General features: G+C 43.5%; 1 protein-coding gene across 2 annotated transcripts in view; it reads right to left on the bottom strand.

The window, feature by feature from the left end:
- Window positions 1-19978, bottom strand: part of vps41 (VPS41 subunit of HOPS complex) — a 217226-nt gene that overhangs the window by 81391 nt on the left and 115857 nt on the right. For both annotated transcript variants that reach the window (XM_059984628.1, XM_059984635.1), the window contains exons 7-10: window positions 18220-18285; window positions 13241-13360; window positions 10881-11027; window positions 8638-8704 (exon numbers count right to left, since the gene is read on the bottom strand). In XM_059984628.1, coding sequence (XP_059840611.1) covers window positions 8638-8704; window positions 10881-11027; window positions 13241-13360; window positions 18220-18285 — 400 coding nt within the window. The remainder of the gene's footprint in view (window positions 1-8637; window positions 8705-10880; window positions 11028-13240; window positions 13361-18219; window positions 18286-19978) is intronic.

Genomic DNA, 19978 nt, shown 5'->3' with positions numbered 1-19978 from the left:
TCATCTGTCCCACATCCACCCCCTGCCGTGGCACTACACCTTCACCATTCCCAATATCCTTTACTTCCGCCAGAGTTACAAACTTGCCCTCCATTCCATGTTGACAAATACAGGGGTGTGTGTGTGTGTGCGTGTGTGCATGTGTGTGTGTGTGTGTGCACATATATATACACACACACACACACACACACACACACACACACACACACACAGAGGAGGAAATACATATATAAGGACAACAAACTGAGCAAATAAAAAAAAGGAGAAAGAATTAAATAAATAAGCAATCAACATTGAGACCACGAGCTGTAGGGAAATACAACCTTCCCTCAGACAGCGGTGAGAATTGAACCTGGGTCACTGGCACTGTAGTAGCATCGTGTTAACGACTATGCTAATATGCCGACTTGATAGAAATGTACTGTCTCTGTCAGTTCTAATCTCCTTTCAGAAAAGAGGAAATCTCTTAGAAATTGAGCAAATGTATTATATTCTGAAACATGCCTAGGTACTTTATTATTTTTCAATTATTATTTAATTTACTGTATGCAATCAAGTTTTTAAAAAATATTGTTCAAATGACACTTTATAACATGAGGCCTGTAGAGAGCGCTGTAGTTACTCCCTTTGAAGAAATGCCACTTTTCAGTTTTAAGAGGAAATCAATATCATTTCCACTTAGCTGTACTGAATTGTAGGGGAACCAAACACATCCTCTGTTTCTATGAGGAGATTGCTTCATGGGACTCAAACAGGGTACTTTAAAATTTGAACTGCATTATCAACTGGCACCTTGCAATGTTTGTCAGCAAGAGAAGTAAGTATTTCTACAGGAATAAAACCACTCAGCAACTGTGGAATCCTAGCTTCCCAGGGAAGCTTATACCAAATGCCATCTTAATAGTTTTAGATAAGTACCTCCATGCAGCACAAAACAGAACAGCAGGATGGTTTTCACAATCCACATCACCTGGGAAATGCCTTCTTGCAGCAACCATTGAGAGAAGCATCTAATGGCTCTGGGCCTGTACTCACTGGAGTTTAGAAAAATGAGGGTGGGGGGCAAGCTCATTGAAACCTATCAAATACTGAAAGGCATTGATAGAGTTAACATAGAGAGGATGTTTCCTACAGCGGGAGAGTCTAGGACAGGCATGGGCAAACTACGGCCTGCGGGCCATATGCGGCCCGTTAAGCTTTTTAATCCGGCCCACAGAACTTGATGAAATTATATTAATAAACCTTGTTAACTTTTTTTCCCCCGCAATTCTGGTGTTTTCCCAATAGATGACGCACTCTATATACATTGACCTTTGTTGAGGTGCAGCGTATTACTCCACATTTGCGCTTTACTCTTTGTTCGGCTCGACCTATTTGTGTGAACAGGCGTTCAGCGTCATGAACATCAACAAAGCCAGCCACAGATCCAAGTTAACTGACCAACACCTCAGGTCCATCCTGAGAATCGCCACAACAAAACTAAATCCAGACTTTGATGCGCTGGCTAAAAAGGGAGACCAACAACACTGTTCCCACTGAAATTAAAAATAAGTTTCTTCGTTGTGTTATGTAAAAAATGAATTTGAAAATATTTTTTTCAATAAGCCTTACATGTTACATGTCATTTCTGTTAAGTGATGGACAGGAGTAGTGCGCAGGTGCACGTACGTTCTCAAAATAAAAAATGTGCTCCAGATCAAATAACGCGCTCCGCATACTGGCGCGCTTTCACTGTTCTGTCTTTGTGCGGGTCGTTGTTGAGTTTTGGCACAGGGGACAATTGAATAAGAAGGAGCAGGACAAGTAGACCTGCATCTCCTTCCGTTTTTGAAATAAAGACAGTCAGGAGGAGAGTGATGATGATAATATCTTGAAGGATAACAGAATTTTCAGTGCTTTAAAATAATAACTGTTACTATTAAAAAAAGCTGTATTTTATTCATTTAATTTTCAGTGTTTTAAAAGACATCTCAATAAGTAGCTAAATACCATGGGACTTCAAAGACAGATATTTTGTCGTAATGCATTTGTTCATTTTCAATTGAAATTAAAGCATATGTTTTCTACATATCCCATGATATTTTATTTTCTTTTATGAGGTGTATTACCAAAACACTCCGTCCATCTGCTCCTGGTCTGGCCCCCCTGTCAAATTTTAGAACCCTTTGTGGCCCACAAGTCAAAAGGTTTGCCCACCCCTGCGCTAGGACCACAGGGCTCAGCCTCAGTGTGTTCCTTTAGAACAGAGATGAGGAGAATTTTCTTTGGCCAGAGGGTGGTGAATCTGTGGAATTCATTAACACAGGTGGCTGTCGAGGCCAAGTAATTGGATATATTTAAAGCAAAGGTTGGTAAGTTCTTCATTAGCCAGGGTTACGGGAAAAAGGCAGGAGAATGGAGGTTTACGTAGTTCAGTATAATTCTTGTATTGTTTCAGGTAGCACCATGGTCCTGAAAAACGTTGTCTCATTTTTACTGTGTACTGTACCAGCAGTTATGGTTGAATTGAGAATAAAAAATGACTTGACTTGAGAGGGATCGTATATCAGAAGGGCTAACTTCACTCACCCCATCACTGAACTGTTCCCATAACAGAGAGACTCATTTTCAAGCACTCTCCATGTTCTTGATATATATTTATTAATCATCATTTCTTTCCTTCTTCTTCTGTCCTTGCACAGTTAGTGAAATGCAGTGATTTTGGCTCTGATGGCTTTGAAGCCAACCTGGTTACAGCATCATGCTTCTTCTCTGCTGATAAAGTTGGGGGGGGGGGGTGAGATTCTCACGAATAATCAGGTGATGACTTAAGCTCAAAGTCACTATGAGTCTTCTGCTGGTCCTCCAGGCTTAGGGCTTCAGCTCAGGACTAGCAACCCCGACAGGTAAAACAAAACTGCTACAGAACCAGCAATGAAGAATCCTCCTGCATCTGAGGGTGTCGGTCTTCCCGAGTCTCTGCCTGGGACGACGGGTGAAAACCGAGAGGAAGCTACCGGCACAATGAAGGAAGCCATGAACACCACCAGAGATGGAGGGCCTTCTCTGTCCACCAGCGAAATGGGCAGGAGCCATATCGTCATCAATACAGGGCAGGGCAAACATTAAATAATTTTCACAATCAGTAAACCAAGTAAGGGGTGAGAAAAAATATAGGGGTGGTCTGGATCGTAGCCTGACTGCCAATCGGAGATCCAGTTTGAACCCTGAACGTCGATCGGAGGACTGGATCGAGGCCTGAAGGTCGATCGGAGGACTGGATCGAGGCCTGAAGGTCGATCGGAGGACTGGATCGAGGCCTGAAGGTCGATCGGAGGACTGGATCGAGGCCTGAACGCCGATCGGAGGACTGGATCGAGGCCTGAAGGTCGATCGGAGGACTGGATCGAGGCCTGAAGGTCGATCGGAGGACTGGATCGAGGCCTGAAGGTCGATCGGAGGACTGGATCGAGGCCTGAAGGTCGATCGGAGGACTGGATCGAGGCCTGAAGGTCGATCGGAGGACTGGATCGAGGCCTGAAGGTCGATCGGAGGACTGGATCGAGGCCTGAAGGTCGATCGGAGGACTGGATCGAGGCCTGAAGGTCGATCGGAGGACTGGATCGAGGCCTGAACGCCGATTGGAGGACTGGATCGAGGCCTTGAGGTCGATCGGAGGACTGGATCGAGGCCTGAACGCCGATCGGAGGACTGGATCGAGGGCTTAAGGTCGATCGGAGGACTGGATCGAGGCCTGAACGCCGATCGGAGGACTGGATCGAGGCTTGAAGGTCGATCGGAGGACAGGATCGAGGCCTGAAGGTCGATCGGAGGACTGGATCGAGGCCTGAAGGTCGATCGGAGGACTGGATCGAAGCCTGAACGCCGATCGGAGGACAGGATCGAGGCCTGAACGCCGATCGGAGGACAGGATCGAGGCCTGAACGCCGATCGGAGGACAGGATCAAGGCCTGAAGGTCGATCGGAGGACTGGATCGAGGCCTGAAGGTCGATCGGAGGACTGGATCGAGGCCTGAAGTTTGGTTGGAGATCCAGACTGAAGCCCAAAGGCCGATTGGAAGTCCAGATGTCAAGGCCTGAATGCAAGAGCCTGTGTCTGTGAGTCTCCACGAGGGAGGGAGAAACGCGGCTTGCTATTGTTGCTTTTTCGCTTGGTGCGTTCTGCGCTTTCCTACAGAGCGTTGTGGACACGCTATGCTGGCACTGGAGTGTGTGTTGTCCCTTGCAGGCTGCCCAAGCACATCCTTGAGTGCTTTGGTCGATACTCAAATGACACATTTCGTTGTTTGTTTCGATGGATGTGTGACAAATAAATCCAAATCTAAACAGTTTCAAACTTGTCAAAGAACAAAGTATCATCAAACATGCACATACGATTAAGGCAGGAGAAATAGTGGAAAATCATAATTTGTATAAGTTTAGAGACAGGTATATTTTTAAACATAAGTTGATTGTTTGTTCCTCTGCATAGGTGCTGTCTCTCAGATCTCTCAGAATCTTTCTATATCTGTGAGATGGGATGGACAGAGAAAGATGGAGGACCTTTGCTGCCCTCAATGCCAGCGGCATAACAGGCTGTAACCCCCTGCCCTTTATGGTCACATTACTCTATGTGTTGTGTGCATGATGTAATGAGCTGTGCACCTTGATCAGAAGAAACGTTGTTTTGTTTGGCAACGTGTGTATGAATGAATGATAATCAAAGAACTTTGAACTTGAACTTGAAAATTTGTGCTTATGAACGTAGCATTTATGCATTCCTTCTTTGAACTCTAGAGTTTGCAGTCCATAATTCCATGCAGGTCTGTGTTTTGAACAAAATATAATTCTGAGGGATGTGCTGAATCACTCTGAAATACGTTCAGAACCCAGTTAAAGACTATTCATATCCAGAAATCAATTTTGAGTATATCAGCGGGGGAGGAAAAAAGAATGTTTCCAATGATTTATTAATGAAATATCCAGAGAACTACTGCAGAGCAGAGCACAGAAATCCAGCACTTCCAATGAATGTGGCGTCTTCCAATAAGAAGACTGACGCAAATACCTCTGCAATTACTCTGCCATTTCTCTGTTCACTGGAGCCATCTCTGTAGTATCATTTTCCAGCAATCCAATGTCCACTTTAGCCTCTCAATCTTTATGTATTCAAAAAAAAAATTGTGATTGTCTTTTTATTGGCTAGCTTGATCTTGTATTTACCCTGGATGCATGGAATGCCTGCCGGGAGTGGTGATGAAGGCAGATACATTAGGGGCATTTAAGAGACTCTTAGATAGGTACTCGGATGATAGAAAAATGGAGGGTTTTATGAGAGGGAAGGACCAATTGATCTTAGGTAAACTGGCTGGCACAACATTATTCTATGTTCCATGTCCTTAATTGTGAGGAGGCTTGTGCCCCTGATGGCTGAGTCCACAATCTTCTGAAGACTCTTACAATACTCTGCACTGCAGACTCTACACCACAGTGAAGCTACACCTCAGGGACTGCAGTGGTTCAAGAAGGCAGCTCATCACCACCTTCTCAAGGGCAACTAGGGATGGGCAATAAAAGCTGGCTTAGCTGGCGACACCCACATCCTGTAAATGAATAAATAAAAAGCAACCAGTCAATCTTCTTCGGGGGATCAGAGGAAGAGAGGATCAGTAACTATCATTTTGGAGTTTCTATCCAACCTCCAGCATGTAAGTGCCATAACGAAGAAAGTACGGCAGTGCCTCTACTTTCTTAGAAATTTGCAAAGATTCGACATGTCATCTAAGACTTTGACAAAATTCTATAGATATGTGGCGGAGAGTATATTGACTGGCTGCCTCACAGCCTGGTGTGGAAACACCAATGCCCTTGAATAGAAAACCTTTCAAAAAATGGTGGATACAGCCCAGTCCATCACAGGTAAAGTACTCCTCACCATTGACCACATCTACAAGGAAAACAACCTCTATCATCAAGGAGCCAGATCATGCTCTAATCTTGCCACTGCCATCAGGAAAAAGGTACATGAGCATTAGGTCCCTAACTACCAAGTTCAGGAACAGTTCTTTCCCTTCAACCATCCAGTGTGGATAACTTCACTCACCTCAAGATTCCTCACTTTCTAGGACTCTCCAACTCATGTTCTCAATATTTATTAATTTATTACTTTTTTTTCTCTTACACAATGTGCCCTCTTTTGCACTTTGGTTGTGTGCAGTTTTTCATTGGTTCTACTGTCTTTCTTTGTATTTACTGTGAATGCCCTGTGGGTAGTACATGACGACATATATGTACTTAGTACAGGTGACGGGGTGGAAATCAGTATCTAACAAAGGAGGTGTAAGGTACCCCTTCCCTCAATTAGCCTGCATGTCACCCTTGAACAAGGTGTAGCACCTACTTAGCAACCCCCACCCACCCTCCCCGATCAGGGCCACGTGAAGCCATGGGAGCATGTAGTGGATGATCATAAAACAGCTGGTGTATATCACAAGTCCTGGTTATGCGACCATTGATGCCTAGTAGACAATCTCTGAAGAGTATTGATAATGGCTGGGGTCACCTGTCTTGTAAAGACACTGCCCAGAAGGCGGCAATGGCAAACCATGCCTGTAAAAAGAGCAATCACAGTCATGGAAACACTACGATCGCCCATGTCATATGACATAGCACATAATGATGATAATGACGATAAGTACTTTGAAGAATGCTCTCCACTGTACATCTGTAGAAATTGTTAGAGTTTATTCAACTGTTTGCATTTAATTCCGAGCATTTTATCAACAGTAAGAACTTTGTGGTACAGCTTTTGGTGACGTACAATGACATAAAAAGCTTGGAACTGAAAGGTATTTGTTGAATGTTGTATTCTCTCATTTCTTATGCAATAGATACAGAACAAGAATGACCACTTACACAAAAGAGGCTTAGATAGAGTGGACAGCCAGCACCTTTATCCCAGAGCAGAAATGGCTAATGTGTGGCGTCATAACCTTAAGGTGATTGGAGGAAAGTACCTACACACTTCTATTCTCCTCAGGAAGGCCTTAAAACTCTCTGCTTCTTTCTAGACAACAGACCTAACCAGTTCCTTTCCACCACTTTCCTCCTCCGTCTGGTGGAACTGGTCCTCACTCTCACCAATTTCGACTTCAGCTCATTCCACTTTCTCCAGATCCAAGATGTAGCCATGGGCACCCGCATACCTGCATCTCAGCTATGCCTGCCCTTTCTGTTGGTTATGTAGAACAGTCTATGTTCCAAGTCTTCCCTGCCAAAGCTGCCCAACTCTTCCTGCACTACTTTTATGACTGCATTGGTGATGAGCTCATGAATTTCATTAACTTTGCTTCCAACATCCATTCTGCCCTCAAATTTACTTGGTCCATTTCTGACACTTCTCTCCTCTTCCTTGATCTCTGAGTCATCTCTGGAGACTGACTATCTACTGAAATCCTTCCGCCACCTCAACAGGGACAGAGTTCCCCTTGTCCTTACCACCCCACATGTCACTCTGTATCCAGCACATCACTCTCTGCAACCTGCTATCTTTATTGGGATCCTACCACTAAACACATTCCCCCCCCCACTCTCCAATCCTACCATAAACACATCCCCCCCACCACTCTCCGTTTTCTGCAGGGAATGCTCCCTCTGTAATTCCCTTGTCCATTCACCCCTCCCCACCAATCTCCCTCCTGGCACTTATTCATACAAGAGACACAAGTGCTACACCTGCCTATTCGCCACCTCTCTCAGCTCCATTCAGGTCTGTTTGGGCGTTTTTGGGATTAGGACATATGGCGAATATAGACGTCAGCGACCAACCTTCAGATCTGAATATGCATTGTAGATTAAATTTTAAAAGCAGCTCAGAACAGTAAAATGAAGACCAGACAGACCAGGAAAAAGGCACTTAACTAGTTGTCTAAATAGGCATGAATCCAGTTAACACCCCATTGCATTGTGGATGTGACGGTGGGAAGATCTAGACATTAGAAATTGTTACATGTAGTTCAAAGGAAGCATTGTAAAGATAGCTAACCATCTTAATTCCACTCCCCATTCCTATTCCAACATGTTGGTGTACGGCCTCCTCTACGCCACGATGAAGCCACTCTCAGCTTAGAGAAGCAGCACCTCATATTCCATTTGGGTAGCCTCCAACCTGATGGCATGAACATTGATTTCTCTAACTTAAGATATTTTCTCTCTCTCTCTCCATCTTTTCTCTTTTTCCATTGCTCATTATGGCTCCCTTCTTAATCCTTCTCCTCTCCACCCTCTCTAAAACTTCCTCTTTGACCAGAACTGAGTTCAATATTCCAAGAGAGGTCTAACCGGGGTTTACAGAGCTACATTACATGGCAGTTCTTGGACTCACATCCCCAATTAATGAAGACCAAAAGGCCATATGCATTCTTAACCACCCTATCAACTCGCATAGAGTAGAAATGGACATGGAAATCCTGACAGAACTCATCAAAAATGACACTAACACTATTTTAATGATTTTTTAAAAATCATTCAGGGGACTTCCATGTTGTTGAGAATGTGTTACTACATCACAATATGTGTGCTGGCTATTGAAACAGTTATTATTTCACACGGATATCTTGAACACATCAAAACAAACCAGTGATTTGAGAGAAATCTTACCAATTTCAACGTAACGATTGGGCAAGTCTCTTAAATCAGTTGGATCACGTTCCTTCACAACACATACCTGAAAAAAGAAACAAGGTATTTTTAAAATTGAAATGCTGCTCCTGATAAGAGGATGCTGTTACTTGCTGCAGCTCTGTCCATGGGTCTATGTTTCAAACAAATTGTTTGAACTTTAAACAGATACAAAAGCACACAATAATGGCTTTATGTCACATTCTAGGGATATACCCATGTTAATAATCATAGCAATAAGATTCATTAACAGAAACCCTTTGAAAAATATTACAAGATTTAAGATTGACGTTTACTCATTGTGTGTATATTGAAATATACAGTGAAATGTGTTGTTTGTGTTAATAACCAACACACTCGATGCCCGCAAGTGTTGCCACACATTCCGGTGCCAACATAGCATACCCACAATGCTCTGCAGGACAGCACAGAACACAAGTAGCAAGATAACAACAGCAAAACAAGCCCTGTTCCTCCCTCGCACCCACACACATACATAGTTCTCTAACCCCCAGGTCAGACTGTCTTCTTTGGCCTCCAACACTCGGATTTGGATGAGGACTTGCAAACTTGCAAACATCAGGCCTTCAGGTACCCCAGCAGACTCGCAGAGCTCCAGCCAACAGACCTTGACTTCCAGGCTCCTGATTTGACCCTTGGCCTCGATCATCAGCATCAACTCTAGGACCCGCCGATCATGATCACCGAACAGCAGGCCTTGAACTCCGGTCTCACTGATTCATAAATGCTCCAGAACCAGCTGACAGGTCACTGACTCTGTTGGGCCACCAGCCCTCATCCACACTGATCTGCTAACCTGATATAAAGGATAGGTCTGTGGATGTTCCACGTTCACATCGCTGGCCTTCAAACCTTAAGACTCCAACTTGCCCTCTAATTTCTCCACTAATCTGCAGGAACAATTAATTTGGATTACATCATTCTCTAATAAGTAATCTATTAAATTATTAAACTTACCCATACTCCGCAGCCACTTTATTAGGTACGCCTGCTCATTAATGCAAATATCAAATCAGCCAATCATGTGGCAGCAGCTCAATGTATAAAAGCATGCCAACATGGTCAAGAGGTTCAGTTGTTGTTCAGACCAAAAACCAGAATGGGAAGAAATGTGATCTAAGTGACTTTCACCATGGAATGATTGTTGGTGCCAGACAGGGTGGTTTGAGTATCTCAGAAACTGCTGATCCTCTGGGATTTTTCACACACAACAGTCTCTAGAGTTTACAGAGAATGGTGCGAAAAACAAAAAAACATACAGTTGGCAGCAATTCTGTGGGCAAAAGCCCCTTGTTAATGAGACAGGTCAGAGGAGAATGGACAGACTGGTTCAAGCTGACAGGAAGGCTCAGATAACCATGCATTACAACAGTGGTGTAGTGGAGGAGAACATCTCTGAGCACACACGTTGAAAACTGAAACAGATGGGCTACAACAGCAGAAGACCACAGATATATACACTCTGTGGTCATTTTGTTCAGTATCTCCTGAACCTAATAAAGTAGCCATTGAGTGTACATTCCCGTAACAAACAATGTCATTAGTAAAAAAAAGAGTAGATTCAAACATTCTCCTGTGCTTCGCTCAACTGGGTACTCAGAGGGGAACAGCAAAAGATGTCTTCCCCACGATAACACTAAAACTTCCGTGTTCAAAGGTTAGTAACTTGGGCAATGGACGAAGGAAATCCAGAGTCTACTCCGTGTTCGCAGACTATCTAGGATCAGATTTCCGTGCAAGCAGGCGGCACAAGAGCCAGTGAATCGGTGCGCCTGAAGTTCGAGCCTGGAGTTGCCACCACAGGTCTGAACCAGAAGGTGGATCAGAAGTTGAAGCCCGATGGACAAAGCCTGGAGTTGGAGGACTGTCCGTGTGTATGGGTTTCTGGCTGTGTGGGAGGAGAAGGGCTTGTTGTTCTTCCGATGGCATGCTGTTTTGGCGCCATCTGTGTGGTGACATTGTGGGCTGTCCCCAGCAACATCCTCGGGTGTGTTGATTGTTAACGCATTCCACTATAGGTTTCAATGTACAACAATAACTAAATCACATTCTGAATCAGAAATACATGAACCATTATTCAACTCAAAACTATTAAAACATTAGAACAAAATTACGATTGCTACCTGAACTGATCCATCTTGATAATTCAGGATGAAAGAAAACCCTTCAAAAAATTGTCTTTGATGTTAAGTAGAACTTACCTTAACAGATGTTGCCCAACCTATAATGAGCGTTAGGTTGTCTTTCCAACACAGGCTGCAGAGATACATATCCGGCCGGAAGTCTGTGTTGTCCCGAGCAATATTTGTGATTCGCTGCTTTGAGCTGACATCGTATATCTTGACTCCCTAGAAAATGGATTGAGTAGAATTTGACAAATTTAATGTGATTTTCCATTAAAGTTAGGCACACGGAGGAGATGGTTCCTGTCAGAATGGAAGGACTTCACCATAATCTTGATATCCCATGGATAAAGATGATAGGTCAATTCCCAGTTTTCTAAAATACTTCTTTGAAAACATGGTATTTCAAATAAAGAAATATGTTTAGGACCAGTAATCAGCATAATTAATAGCCTCCATCCAAGAAAAGTAAGTTTCCAAAATGTTCTTAATTATTGATAAACACCAGAAAGTCTGCAACAACACACAAAATGCAGGAGGAACTCAGCAGATCAGGCAGCATCCATGGAAATGAACAAACAGTTGATGTTTCAGGTCGAGACCCTTCAAAGAAGGGTGTCAGCCCAAAATGTCGACTGATTGTTGCTCAGTTATGGATCTCAGACCCTAAACAGAGAGTAACACAGTTGGGAAACATGGAAGGGGGCGAAAAAACTTCATCTCCTTCCCCGCGGTAGAAATTGGTGTTAGCAACACATTCCCTGAAATGCAAGATATCCAAGATTTTCTTAGAACTTAAGACACAGGAACAGAAATAGGCAATTTGTCCCATCAGATCTGCTCCTCCATTCCATCATGGCTGATTTATTGTCCCTTCTGTCCCATTCTCCTGCCTTCAACCCATAATCTTTGATGCCCCAACTAATCAAGAACATATTAACGTGCACATTAATTATACCCAAGAAATACACAAGGAGTACACTGGCTCTAAGCAAAAATATCACCATCAAAATCAGGAACTTTGGAAACAACATATTCTTTCTTCCATGTGTCCTGGCCAGAACTTTGGTTATTCTCCTCACGGCCTTGATAAAACAGTCAGTATAATGAAAGTGCCCACTCACCCATCCCGGACATTCTCTCTTCTCCCCACTTCCATCAGGCAGAAGATACAAAAGCCTGAATATACATACCACCAGGCTCAAGGGCAGACTCTATCCTGCTATTATAAACATAAGGCCATAAGGTACAGGAACAGAATTAGGCTATTTGGCCCATCAAGTCTGCTCCGCCATTTCATCATGGCTGATCCATGTCCCTCAGCCCCAATTGCCTGCCTTCTCCCTGATTTCTTTCATGCTTGGACTAATCAAGAATCTATCAACCTCTGCCCAATGACTTGGCCTCCACAGCTGACTGTGGCAATGAATTCCACAGATTCACCACTCTCTGGCTAAAAGAAATTCCTCCTCATCTCCATTCTAAAAGGACACCTCTCCATTCTGAGGCTGTAACACTATAGAATGATCCACTAATACAATAAAATAGATACTTGACCTCACAATCTACCATGTTATGGTTGAATACCTCACTATTTACCTGCACGGTACTTTCTCATTAACTGAAACACTTCATTCTGTACTCTGTTATTGCTTTGCCTTGTACTACCTCAACACATTGTTATGATGAAATGATTTGTATTGACACATGCAAGACAAAGGTCTTCACTCATTACTTGAACCAAGTCTTCGCAATAGTCTTTCAAGAATCAATAGATTCTTCCATGCTTCTAGAGGACTGGAAAATTGCAAATGTCACCCCACTCTTCAAGAAGGCAGAGAGGCAGAAGAAAGGAAACTATCGGCCAGTTTGTCTGACCTCAGTGATTGGGAAGATGTTGGAGTCGATTGTTAAGGATGTGGTTTTGGGGTACCTCAAGGTATATGATAAAATAGGCTGTAGTCAGCTTGGTTTCATCAAGAGAAAATTTTGCCTGAAAAATATGTTGGAATTCTTAGAGGAAATAACAAGCAGGATACACAAAGGAGAATTGGTTGATGTTGTGTTCTTGGATTTTCAGAAGGCCTTTGACAAGATGCCGCACATGAGGCTGCTTAACAAGAGCCCATGGTATTACAGGAAAGATTCTAGCATGAATAACGCAGTGACTGATTGGCAGAAGGCAAAGAGTGGGAATAAAGGGAGTCTTTTCCAGTTGGCTGCCAGAGACAAGGGTCTGCATTGCAACTAATTCTTTTTATGTGACATACCAATGATTTGGATGATGGAATTGATAGTTTTTGTGACCAAGTTTGCGGATGATACAAACAAAAGAACAAGAGAAATCAGATTTACACCTCCAGTTTACTTGCCCTCTTACTCTTTATTAATAATTCCTTAAATGTCTGTGCATTATTGGAAAGCAGCAGATTCCTTACCGCACTGTTCGACCATGCAATGAGGCTGCCTCTCCATTTCACGTTCGTGATGGTGCCTTCTCCTTCGTGTAACACCACCATCTTCCACCGGTTCAGCCAGTTCCGTTCGTATAGCAGCAACTAGCAGCAAACGTGTGGAAACAGAAGGGAGAGGAAGTGAGAAAAGATTAAAAATTACTGCAAATATCACAAGTCCAACTACGATCTTATCAATTTATTATATTGTGAGTTATCCTTCACTAAATTAAATACCACCCATACAGAAACAACTTTTCAAAATTAGGGAAGAGGACCTCAGTCTGAAACTTAACTTACATACTTTACTTAGTTTATCTACTGTATGTGTAATTTATTTGTAGATTTAATTCTTTCTTTTCTAAGTTATTGTGTGTTATGTGCACTACTGTGTTTGACATCCTGGTCCAGAGAAACATTGTCTCCTTTGGCAGTATACATGACAATAAACTTGACTTGAACTTGATAATGTGTAAGCTATAACAATAACCTGGATTGTTCTCTCTGCAGACCCTGGTTCATTTTTTTTAACTTACAGATACATCCCAGTAAGAGGCCCTTCTGCCCATAGCGCCCATGTTGCCCAATTACACCCATGTGACCAAATAACCCACTAACTCGTATGTCTTGGAGCGTAGGAGGATACTGGTGCTCTTGGAGGAAACCCACGTTGAGTTACTCCAGCATTCTGGATTGCCAGTATTGGCAGAGTCTCATGTCTTTAGGCTTTGTTAGATGTGGTGAGAGAGTCGCAGAGTTATATAACACAGAAACAGGCCCTTCAACCCAACTGATCCTTGCTGACCCACAGCAACCTCTCTATTTGTGCCCATAGCCCTCGAAGAACCTGCCATCCATGTACCGATCCAAACGAATCCTAAATGCCCCAGTCGTACACTACTCACCCAGTTCCTCTGTCAGTACATTCTGGGTACTCACTACTCTCCGTAGTTAACCCTTCCGTACTATCAGTCACTATAAGTACCCAAATTCAGATCTTAAAGGCAACATCACCACTAATGGAAATGTGTTAACTGATTCACAAGTAGAAAATCAAGCAAATTATTGGTTGACACGAGCTCACTGAGAAGGACAGGAAAATGAGAAATGAGCCGATCGAATCCATGGGCGACGCTGGGAGGTAAGACCAGAATCAGATGATACTGGAGTTGCTATCTCACCGCACTGGAGACCCAGTTCAACGCTGAGCTCAAGCGTTCTAGTTATCTATTTATTTATTTAGCAGTACAGTGTGGTGTAGGCCCTTCCAGCCCTTTGTACCCCAGAACCCCAATTAACCCTAACCTAATCATGGGGCAATTTCAATGACCTATTAACCTATCTGATACGTCTTTGGACTATGGGAGGAAACTGGATCACCCAGAGGAAACCCACACATTCTATGAGGAGGACGGACAGTAGGTGGCAGAATTGAACTCCGACATCCCGTGCTGTAAATCAGCCAAACTTCAGCTCATTCCTCGCTCTCGGGCTCGGGTCCCACCGCATTGATTCAGTCCGTACCCGCCACGCTGTCACAAACATACTGCACCTTTCAGACTCCAGCTCACAGAATCACCCAGACCACCGTAAAAATGCCAAGTTGCACAGGCACTTCAAAAGCACTACTCCGAAAGGAAAGTTAGAGGCTACTGATTGCAAGCCAGAAAAAACGTGATTAATAGAGCAGTTGGTAGATTTGCTTGTTGCCACTAAAGTGTCACTGTGACTCACCAGCGTCATCTTAAACTGGAAGGAATTTCTTTGAGAAATAGCAGGATAGACAAAGGAGAGTCAGTGGATTTTGTGTACTTGGATTTTCAGAAGGCTTTTGACAAGGTGCTGCACATGAGGCTGCTTAACAAGATAAGAGCCCATAGGAGCTTATGAGAAAGGTACTTGCATGGATAGAGAATTGGCCGATTGGCAGGAGGCAAAGAGTCAGAGTAAAGGCAGTCTATTCTGCTTGATTGCTGAAAGGTGGTGTTTGCTGAGGTTGGTATTGGGACTGCTTCTTTTTACTTTGTATGTCAATGATTTGGATAAGGGAGTCAATGACTTTGTGCCAGGTTTGCAGACGATATTCAGATAAGTGAAGGGGCATGTATGTTGTCATTTTGTGGCAGCATCAGAACACAATATATTTAAAAAACCATAAACTACAATAACAACATGTATAAAAAATTAAATTAAATAAGCCATAAGAAATAGGAGCAGAATTTGGCTACTTGGCACATTTAGTCTGCTCTGCCATTCCATCGTGGCTGATTTATTAACCCTCTCAGTCTCATTCCTCTGCCTTCTCACTGTGACCTTTAATACGCTTACCAAACAAGAATCTCTCAACCTCCTCTTTAAATATATGTAAAGACTAGGCTTCCACAAATGACTCTGACAATGAATTCCACAGATTCACCACCTTCTGCATAAAATGATGGTTGCATTCTTCGAGGATTCTTCTGAGGGTCTTATAGTACAAGTCTCTTCCCTTGAGGGCAATGGGACAAAATGGCATCATTGTTTTCAGCCATTCTGTATGTTTTTGATTTCCACTTCAGTAATTAGTGGTCAAATTTTTGCTGGATTTTTCCTTTCATTATGCACACAGAGAGCCCGCTTCATGGTCATTTAAATTTGTTCCACGGTGCGCAGTCGGAATTGAATTACAGAGTTTGCTGGCTTCCAGCACGTCCAAGCATTTCATTATTTGTCAGGGACTGAGCCACGGTCTCTGGATTTCACAACTTTACCAAGCAGGACTTCCGACACCATGCATCAGTACCAGCCATCCTCAGAGGGCGATAAGTTAAACTAACAGTGAACAAGGGAACGTGCAGAGGTACGGATTATTTATCTATATATCTGCCATCTTCACACAGATGCTTCTCTACAGGGAGGCAGACTTTCCAGAACCTTCCCTTCAAGCATTGCTGCCAGTTAGGACTGAAAAGAATGACAAGAGGTGTAGATTTTCTACTACCTACAATAATGAGGAAACTTCATCAGCATTTCACTGGTTATAAATGGGAACGAAAGGGTTAACGATGACTGTACTTGCTGGAGTTCAGAAGAATTGGGGGGGGGGGGGAATCTCACTGAAACATATCAGATATAATCAGACCTAAACAGAGTGGACGTTCAAAAGGTTCAAAGGTTCATTTATTATCAAAGAACACAACTGGAAATTCTTCTTCTCCGGGTAGCCACGGAACCAAGAAAGAAAAGAAAGGCAGCACAGTCATCAACCTCCCTGCAAAAATCCCCCCTCCTTTCACAAAGAAATGAACAAAAGTGTAGAGAGAATGTTTCCTATAGTGGGGGAGTGTAGGACCAAAGGGCACAGCCTCAAAATAGAGGGGCATCCAGTTAGAACAGAGATGAGGAGGAATTTCTTCAGCTAGAAGGTGGTGAATCCATGGAATTTGTTGCTATAGATGGCTGTGGAGGCCAAGTTATTGAGTACATTTAAAGTGGAGCTTGATAGTTTCTTGATTAGTAAGGGTGTCAAAAGTACAGGGAAAAGGCATGAAAATTAGGTTGACAGAGATAATGAGTCGGCCATGATCTCAGAGTAGACTGGTGGTCAGAGTAGACTGGGTGGCCTGAATGGCCCAATTCTACTACGTCTTATGAACTTCTGGTATTATTAAGTCATGGAGTCATAGAACAGTAAGGCGCAGAATAGGCTCTTCAACCCATCCAGCCCGTGCCAAGCTGTTATTATGCCTAGTCCATTAATCTGCACCCAGACCATAATCCTCCATATCCCACCCATCTATGTACTTACCCAAATTTCTTCTAAATGTTGAAATTAAAAACCCGCATTTACCACTTCTGCAGGAAGCTCGTTCTACACTTGCACAACCCTCTGAGTGAAGAAGTTCACCTTGTATCTTTAACCCATGACCTCCGGTTCTGACCTCGCCCAACCTCAGCGGAAGAAGTTTTGTCCAGCACCTCCGCACTATCTGCCACAAGGGGCACTACCAGGTGGCCAAACTTTTTAATTCCAGTTTCCACTTCCATTCCACTTGTGCCGAGATGAGGCCACCCTCAGGGTGGAGGAGCAACACCTCATATTCCATCCGGCTAGTCTCCAACCCGATGGTTTGAATAGCGATTTCTCTTTTCCGTGAACAAATCCGCCCCCCCCCCCCCCCCCAAACCCCATTCTGACCTTTCACTTCTCACCTGCCTGTTACTTCCCCCGGGTCCCCTCCTCCTTTCCTTTCTCCTATTGTCCACTCTCCTCTCCTATCAGATTTCTTCTTCTCCAGCCCTTGACTTTTCCCACCCACCTGGCCTCACCTCTCACCTTCTAGCTATCCTCCTTCCCCTCCCCATCTGCCCCCTTCCTTCTCAGTTCTGAAGAACAGTCTCAGCCCGAGACATCAACTGTTTACTCTTTCCCACTGATGCTGTATGACCTGCTCATTCTGCGTCTGTTGCTTTGGACATCCAGCATCTGCAGACTGTGGAAAAAGCCTGTTTGTGTTTATGATTTTGTGTACCTCTATCAAAGCTCACGTCAAAGTGGTTTGGATCATTCTGAAAAGGACAAGACAGACACAAAATAAATGTGAACTTTTAAAATAAGCGATCACCGTGAGCTATTTGACTCTTGCAAATATTGTTAACCATGCTGCACTTCAACAGCACATATTAACGTGACAACGATATTATTTATTTATATAGTCATTTAGAGATACAGCACAGTGACAGGCCCAATTAGCCTGCGCCACCTAATTTCACCCATGTGACCAAATGACCTATTAAACCATGCATCTTTGGAATGTGGGAGGAAACTCATGCAGTCACAGGGAGAACATACAGACAGTGGTGGGAATTGAACTCACGTCGCTGGTGCTGTGATAGCTTTACACTAACCAGTACGTTGCCGTACTGCCCCACGTTGCTCTGCAGTTCAGTTGTCCCTAACACATATAGAAAAATTCAAAGCTTACCTTATTTGACCCTGTGATAAACTGCTTGCTGCTTGATCTGCTGAACTGTGGGTGAAGAGCCACAATCTAAAATATAAATGAAGACAAAAAGAAACTGAGAGACAAGAGAAAATTTGCAGATCCTGGAAATCAAAGCAGTACAGGCAAAATGCTGGAGGAACTCAACAGGCCAGTAAGCATCTATGGGAAAGAGTAAACAGTTCGTGTTTTGGGCCGAGATCCTTCATCAGGATGGGCAATTACAAGGCCGGTAGTCCTTGTAGTTTCTTTGGTTCATTCTTACGATGTGGACATCAAAATCAGAACCAGAATAATCATAACTGACATATGTCATGAAATCTGTTGTTTTGCAGTAGCAAAACATAAAAAAGGATTACCATTAGAACCTTAGAACGTTACAGCACAGAAACAGGCCTTTTGGCCCTTCTTGGCTGTGCCAAACCATTTTTCTGCCCAGTCCCACTGACCTGCTCCTGGACCATATCCCTCCAAACGCCTCTCATCATAGAATAGTACAGTACATTACAGGCCCTTCGGCCCACAACGTTGTGCCGACCCTCAAACCTTGCCTCCCATATAACCCCCCCCCCACCTTAAATTCCTCCATGTACCTGTCTAGTAGTCTCTTAAACTTCACTAGTATGTCTGCCTCCACCACTGACTCAGGCAGTGCATTCCACGCACCAACCACCCTCTGAGTGAAAAACCTTCCTCTAATATCCCCCTTGAACTTTCCTCCCCTTACCTTAAAGCCATGTCCTCTTGTACTGAGCAGTGGTGCCCTGGGGAAGAGGCACTGGCTGTCCACTCTCTGTCTATTCCTCTTAATATCTTGTATACCTCTATCATGTCTCCTCTCATCCTCCTTCTCTCCAGAGAGTAAAGCCCTAGCTCCCTTAATCTCTGATCATAATCCATACTCTCTAAACCAGGCAGCATCCTGGTAAATCTCCTCTGTACCCTTTCCAATGCTTCCACATCCTTCCTCATCCGTGTACCCGTCCAAGTTTTTCTTAAATGTCAAAAGTGAGCCCGCATTTACCACTTCATCTGGCAGTTCATTCCATACTCCCACCACTCTCTGCGTGAAGAAGCCCCCCCCCCCAATGTTCCCTTTAAACTTTTCCCCCTTCACCCTTAACCCATGTCCTCTGGTTTTTTTCTCCCCTAGCCTCAGTGGAAAAAGCCTGCTTGCATTCATTCTATTTATACTCATCATAATTTTATATACCTCTATCAAATCACCCCTCATTCTCCTATGCTCCAGGGAATAAAGTCCTAACCTATTCAACCTTTCTCTGTAACTCAGTTTCTCAAGTCCCGGCAACATTCTTGTAGACCTTCTCTGCACTCTTTCAACCTTATTAATATCCTTCCTGTAATTCGGTAACCAAAACTGCACACGATACTCCAAATTCGGTCTCACCAATGTCTTATACAACCTCACCATTACATTCCAACTCTTATACTCAATACTTTGATTTATAAATGCCATTGTACCAAAAGCTCTCTTTTTGACCCTATCTACCTGTGACACCACTTTTAGAGAATTTTGTTTCTGTATTCCCAGATCCCTCTTGTTCTACTGCACTCTTCAGTGTCCTACCATTTATCTTGTATGTTCTACCTTGGTTTGACCTTCTAATTGCAATACCTCACACTTGTCTGTATTAAACTCCATCTGCCATTTTTCAGACCATTTTTCCAGCTGGTCCAAATCCCACTGCAAGCTTTGAAAACCTTCCTCACTGTCCACTAC

The sequence above is a fragment of the Hypanus sabinus genome, chromosome 1 (assembly GCF_030144855.1).
Source record: "Hypanus sabinus isolate sHypSab1 chromosome 1, sHypSab1.hap1, whole genome shotgun sequence".
NCBI classification, from domain to species: Eukaryota; Metazoa; Chordata; class Chondrichthyes; order Myliobatiformes; family Dasyatidae; genus Hypanus; species Hypanus sabinus.
Note: the sequence above shows the minus strand (reverse complement) of the source record. Positions and strands in the feature narration are given on the sequence as shown.